The sequence below is a fragment of the Vanessa atalanta genome, chromosome 5, assembly GCF_905147765.1.
Source record: "Vanessa atalanta chromosome 5, ilVanAtal1.2, whole genome shotgun sequence".
Classification (NCBI taxonomy): domain Eukaryota; kingdom Metazoa; phylum Arthropoda; class Insecta; order Lepidoptera; family Nymphalidae; genus Vanessa; species Vanessa atalanta.
Genome location: NC_061875.1, coordinates 2716024 through 2723087, shown reverse-complemented (window position 1 = coordinate 2723087; position 7064 = coordinate 2716024). Strand labels below are relative to the sequence as shown.

The 7064-nt window shown below is 30.4% G+C and overlaps 1 protein-coding gene across 1 annotated transcript; it reads right to left on the bottom strand.

Annotated features, from left to right (window-relative positions):
- Positions 1 to 261: 261 nt before the first annotated feature.
- Positions 262 to 6783, bottom strand: LOC125064254 (cuticle protein 19.8). The gene is made up of 5 exons (XM_047671206.1): positions 6650 to 6783; positions 4531 to 4641; positions 3734 to 3853; positions 1041 to 1220; positions 262 to 717 (listed from the first exon to the last, which is right to left on the bottom strand). Exons 1-5 carry the CDS (start codon positions 6722 to 6724, stop codon positions 547 to 549), a joined length of 657 nt encoding a protein of 218 aa, XP_047527162.1. The 5' UTR covers positions 6725 to 6783; the 3' UTR covers positions 262 to 546.
- Positions 6784 to 7064: the final 281 nt, after the last annotated feature.

The window sequence follows — 7064 nt, the reverse complement described above, 5'->3', positions numbered from 1 at the left end:
AGGTGCCTGGTGTAAATTACGTATTGTTTTACGTGGAATGCTTTTTTTGCCTTTATAACCATAGCAAACATTCGTTTTGTATTTTAATTAAGGGTTTTGATTAAAACAAAAAATAAATTATAAAAATTTATTTAACTTTTTTATCTCTCAGTGGGACTTAGAATTCATAAATCCTATTCTAATAGTTCGCAATTACACTTCTAGACTAAAAATACTACATTAAGCTTAACAATAAAGTTTATCTACAATTCGAATATATCTACGATTCTATTCCTGTATTTATTTCCTGCTTTTATTAGAGGAATAAGTAATTGTTTTAAAATAATATTGTACAAAGCTGAGTAAACTTGTTTGATTTGACTCTGAGATCAAATATACAATGTATCTCATTCAACAAAAGCGTAGTAAGCGTTGCTAGTGAAAATCGTAGATAAAAATCATAGACAATAACACTGACTCCACACATGGGGACCTCTTCACCGGTATTAGTAAATAATGCGTTTCCTATTGATCGTTGTGTGGTAGTTGAGGTTTTTTTTAAATTTATTATTCGTAACGGTAGTACTGTTGTTGAGGGGGTTGTTGTTGTCTCTGTTGTTGTTGTTGTTGTTGGTGAGCAATTTGTGGCTGGTGAGCGATTTGCTGTGGTGCCTGAGCCTGAAGTTGTGGTTTGGGAGTTGGGATTTTTACCACGATGTCGGTGGGTTGGCGGGAAACCTAAAAACAGATTTCATAAATGTTTTTACATGTTAATACTAAGAGTATTTAAAAGTACATTTTTAATTTGATTCTGTTAAAATTCATATAAATACACGTGTCACTGATGCTATGCTATTTGAATAAAATATGATTTGATTTCTAACGGTTGGACTTCTTAAGGAGAGCTTGCCGCCTGACTAAGCCGCCCTTAGTACAATAATTTTGGTTATTTTATAATAATTTATAATTTTATAACAAAAATCCATAGATTACTTGCTTTTTTTTAATAAGACTTATTTTTTTTTTTAAGTTTTACTTATTATAAAATATATCCGCCTTACCTCAGCCTTGAAACCCTCTTTAGGGTCAGCGGTGTAAGTGACGGTCCTGATGAAGCCATCGCTATCAACAACTGAGTAAGAGCCCTTGATGACGTCACCATCTCTCTGTTCTTTGCGGTTCTGGTAGTTGGTGTATTGATCGTCGTTTACATCAAAACCGAACTGGTAAGAAGGATTATGCTGGAAATAAAAAATGGCAATTTTAAAAAAGGAATATACAGTCCCGTTTACAGTTTTGCCGCTATTTTTACTGTCTATGATTGACAGATTCACAGAGAATGACAGTAGCGTGTATCCTGTAGACGAATACAATGATTAACTTTATAAATATATTTTATACGAAGTTTAATTTGTTTCTACTGCATAATTTCGATGAATTATACAAAGTTTACTAACTCACACTAATGCAGCGTTTTCGAATGACCTTCAAACTCCCCCCCACAACAGATAGATCTTTACTCAGTATGACATTCACAGACATTCATGTTCTCACGTTAAAATATAATAGACTCAGAAAAATGTTTCTAGAAACGGACTAATAAAAAAAAGGAAATACTTTGATCACGACTTTTAAACTTTCTTTTGTTTTAAATATTCAGTTACAAGTATTTCATTTTAATGGAATCTACTAGTATAGACAGTATCTTATGTAGTCGCTTATTTTCTTTTATACATGGATAGGTTCACAATATAATAAGTTTTAGTCTATAAAAGCATTGCCCAATATGTAAAACATTGTAAGAGCCATATTACTCTTAACACTGATTAATTATCTGTTACATTTTTGAGACATCACTTACTAATTGTAAAATACACGTTTTATTTAAAATTTCGTCGCAACTGTTGTAGGTATTGAACTAGTACATGGAATATAGTATAGTATATGACCCTGTGGCTTCAATTATACTTCTATTAACAAAATCAAAGTTTAAAACATTAAATAAATTAAATGAAACCTCTTTTTTCAATAATAGTGTCAATGTTCTTCACGATTTCGTGTTTGCGTTACTTGTAATTTTGTTCACGACTTTTTAAAAGGGTAATAAAATAGTAGTGGCTGTTACTAGGTTTTGATACTGGTTAGCTGATGTGGTTCAATTGCTCTATCAAACGTTACACGAACGAGACTATCCAGTTTCCAGTGAAAGTCAAACACGACCGCTTACGATCCTACGATAGCCGATCCGCACGTATATCTTTTACAGTATATATTATACGGAAACTTCTAATCAGTGTTGTGAAAGTAGCTTAATTTACTTAAGCGTGATTATAAATAGTATAAAAATGTACTGACGTGAATCTACTTGATCTATCCAAGCTGTCTTGTTAAAGTTTTCCTGTTTTTAACTTCCCAGATATGATTATTTATTTTATGAATTATGTAATACTGGTTCGTAAATTTATAATAAGAAATTTTGTCTATGGATTATTGTTTATATGTGTGTGTTTGGTTAAGCATTTAATTATTATTGACAGATTTAAAAACAATAATTCATAAATATTTTTCTCATAAAGGAACATTTTTTTTAAATATTCGAAACAAAAGCGATGCGCCGATTTTAATCAGTCTGTGTAAAAAAAAAACAAGGAAGTAAAAATTTAAACATAATTTCGTTTACTAAGAAACGATCTCTAACAAAGACAAAAGACACAGGTTGTCGATCTTTAAAAGGTCAATGACATCTACTTCCATTTTATAAATAGTAAATAACATTACTACTAGTAGTCAGTACAGTAGACTTTTATAGTCTTTATTACTTAGATATGTAATGATAAAAACGACAAAAAATTTTAGAACATTGATCTTAATGAATCTATAATTTTCAGTCTCAAAAATCTACCATGAATGAGTTAAAAAATTTTTCAGATCTAAAAAGAACCTCCACTATTAATCAAAGTACATTATCTAATAAAAATTATTATTGAGAATGTTAAAACTTACTTAAACGTGTATAATCCTCATAAAGAACAATGTCATATGTCTATTTTATAAGAAAGTAAATGTTAATTAAATCAATTAAAATACCCAGGTCGCGTATTAGATTATAAATCAATACACGTTTTCGTTATTATTCAATATTGTTTCCTTATTTTCTAATTAATATTCTCGGCCATAGTTAATTATGGCTAATGGCCATTATACAACTTATTACGTTTACTTTGAAAAAATATTCAATTCAACTGAAACTAATTTGGAATTATAATTTATAATCAGAGTTCTTTAAATTAAGTAATGTTATAGTTTTTATTTGTTTTTGAATAAATAAAGGACTAATTACAAAGTATTTATTAAGATTAATTTATATACTTGATTAAATATATATATAGTTATGGACATTTGTTGATAAATAACCTTTATTATATTCAATTATTTCCATAATGACTTCATTAAAACTTATACAATATTCATTCACTTTTGCATTTTTTAACTTATTTAAGATATTATTTGTATGTGATCTTCGTTTAGAGTTTATGTATAATCTGCCCGAAATGTTCTTCCAAGTCTTAGGAATGTAATGAATAGATTACATAGTTAAGTAAGTGTCATCTTAAAATTAATATATTTGATTATATAGAAGCCTTAAGTTACACCCTGTAAATGTCCCATTGTTGAGCAAGGTCTTATCTTCTCTTAAGGAGAATGCTTATGTCTTGCTGCTGTAGATGTAGTCTTTGATTTAATTTATACTCACGTCAAAGTCCTCAGGTTCGCGTTGCTGTTGGGGCCTGTACTGTTGTTGCGGCTGAGGTTGAGGCTGAGGTTGGTATTGAGGCCTTTGTTGGTACTGTTCCTCAGCTTGTACGTTGTATGGCTGAGGACGAAACTAATAGTTATGCTTTTATCGATTGCCCAGAAGAAATCGAGATATTGAAAATGGCTCTTAGTATAGTCGCGCCTTAGTAAATTCCAGTAGCAGACCGGAGTTTTGAAGTTCGAAATGTTTATACTCGTGCCTCAGAAGCACGTGCTGTCTTTGGTTCGCCGCCTGAACTCTCTCCGGTCATATCGAATAGCCGTAACAAGGTTACGAAATACGTCATCTGTATTGGTTGACAAGTATACTAATCTTTATGGTCTACACATGCTCCCGTATGTGTCTGTGACTGAACTTAAGACTAGATGAAATTTAAATGACATATTGTTATATGAAAATATCGAATTGTGACTATAATCTGACTAAATATTGAACGCCCATTGGTCGTTTATTATGTCATCGGATGCCATCGACCAATAAACATCAAGATTAAACCTAAGTTAGTTAATCTGAATTTAAGGAGAGCTTAGGTAACTGGAGGTTAGTTCATCGAAAGTAACTCTGTCTGTTGCTCTTTCACGCGCAAACCATGGAAATTAATTTGATGAAATTTGATTTGAAGCAAACTTGAACCTCAAGAAAGGGCATAAGCAAATTTTTATACCTAACAGCTGGCGAACTACCCCTAAAATGCGAGCGAAGTCGCGGGCGACAACTAGTTTTATATAACTTACGAGTCGAGCCGGCGCTGGTGCAGGTTGCTGGGCAGGACGTGGTATGTGTTGCGCTTGTTGTTGACCGCCGATGTATTGCCTCAATAGATGTGGAGGAATGCCCTCATCCTGCTGATTGTTTAATTGCTATTTAGTAATAATAAACACATATCTACAACAGCTATCGATCGAAAATGTTGAGACCGTAAATGAAATCCTCTCTGTTGGCAAAAGTTTGATGTGCTGCATCAAAATTTAATAAAATATTAATAAGGCCAGTTTCTTATATTTTTCTGAGTGAAGGTAAAGATAGTTAGAGGTCTTAGATTATGATAAGGTTTTCGATATTAAATTGGGATTTTTTATTATCTACTAGCGACCGGCCCCGTTTTCGCCCGGGACACGTTTATTAATAAGAAAATCCATAAATCCATACTCAAGAATAATACAGCTTATTATTAGTGAAGTTTTTTTAAATTGTATCAATAATTCCGGAAATTACCCCCATACATGTTAACAATAAAATTTTGCATCTTTATACTATTTGTATAGATTTAAATTAAATCAAAGTATAAACCATCCAAGCACTTTCGAATAGCAGTTATAAAAGATTAAAATTAACTTAAATCTACTACTTTGTATGTAAAAAAATCATTAGTTACTGTATTTCCTCAATTAAAACACAAATGTATGTTAATTAAAAACAATTAGATTATTATTCATCCTGAATAAGAATCAACGAATAACTCCGCGCTTTTTTATAATCTATACAATAATTTATTCGACACAACTTATCGATATTGATAAATTCGACCCGAATGAGATATCGATTTTATTAATCCGAAATGAACGATTATCTCGTTACGGATAACCGGACGATTCTGGGTCGTTCGTTGCACAACTGTAACAATACGTCTGGTTACGTAGCAATTTGACTCGCTTTTAAAATGTTACACGCGTTGTGCAAAATTACATGTATCTGTGGTTGAATTTTTACTATTTCATGCATTCATATGCAATTTTCACGTTACGTGCCGTGTTCGCGTAACACTTGAAGCCTTGCGGTAATGAAGTGTATCGGAAAGTTGTATGAATCAAGCTTAATGTAATTTTATTCTTGATTTGTTACTAGATGAATTTTTATTTCTCAAGCAAATGTTACGCAGATATTTATAATGAGTTAAAACTTTTAATGCTTATGATTGGATATTTTTTGATTTGTTGTATTTTTTTTAAAGAATTAAAATGATCAACCCTAACTTTTACTATGAAATTATATATAACATTACAAGTAAAACCTTTGAACTTTTTAAATGGATTTCCGAGGTTCGCTGCATCTTTAGGTAGGTATACGTCTTATGTATATTAGTATACAAAAAGAAACGTCTTCTCTTTTATTAATATGAATATAGTACCCACTTTAATTAAATACATAATACACAAAAAAAATCAATACTACATATAGTATTGAAAATTGCCATATCATTAACAGTACATTTTATCAGCATGATTGAAACCAGAAGCTCGGGATTTGCAGTCTAATATTATCTAGCCACTAGACCGACGACATTCAAAAGGTTAGATAGATATTATAATTAATCCATTATGTAATCTTATTCTTAATTTAATCATAAACATTCAATACTCCGTAACCCAACATTATAATTTATTAGTTATCCTCTTGATTATAAATTAAACAATATAATTTTTAATATATGTCGTTAAATATACTTTCAAATTGCTTTTATTGATCTTGCTTAATTTTATTGAAGTCGAATAATTAAAAATAAATTATATCCTGAACATAAATTATAGCAATGATACCAGTTTCAAAAATGATTGTACATTATTAAGTAACGATATTTTATTCGTAACTTAGATTATGAAAATATGTAATTGTTTTATACTTATTAATTATTTTTTATGAATTAATAGTACAAAAAATATAATATTATAAGTTTTTAATTGAACAGGTTTTTTATTTAGAATAAAATATTTACATATGGCAAGGAAGAAGACTAATGATTCAAAATAACAGTAAAAATTATGATTGAAAATTAATGAAATTATTCAAAATATTAAAAAAAAAAACTAATTATTTTATATTAAAATATAAAAAGGAAAGACTACTTTTACTAACCTGTTGGTGAATTTGATACTGAGGCGCCGCAACCGCACACCCTAAAATCGCTAACGTGATGCACTTACGCAACATTGCACACACTATAAAGAACCTATTAAATTATTAACAAGGTACACCACACACGCGGGAGCACAACGTATTGTATGTTGCGTGTAGGTGACTCTCACTTTATATAGAGACACCCCTTCTAAGTAGTGAGGGCGGGAGTACTGCTTCGTGAGTGTAATTCAAAAACTAGAGCATTTAGTGTTTCGTACTGATCGGTAAGTATTTAAATTTTTTAAATATTCGATAGATTTTTTTTTTAATTCATACGATATGTTAATTATAAAAGGTTCTTATGCATTCTTAAAAAAATATAACACGTGCGTTACGAAATTAGTGTATTTAATTAAATTTGAGCCAGATTTAA

Bases quoted from the DNA above. Each gene is read 5' to 3' on its own strand.
- LOC125064254 (XM_047671206.1), bottom strand. From the start codon at position 6,724: ATGTTGCGTAAGTGCATCACGTTAGCGATTTTAGGGTGTGCGGTTGCG. The intron at 1,221-3,733 runs GTGAGTATAAAT...TTTTATTTCCAG, and splicing joins GCGAACCTGAGGACTTTGAC to CATAATCCTTCTTACCAGTT. The intron at 718-1,040 runs GTAAGGCGGATA...ATCTGTTTTTAG, and splicing joins AAGAGGGTTTCAAGGCTGAG to GTTTCCCGCCAACCCACCGA.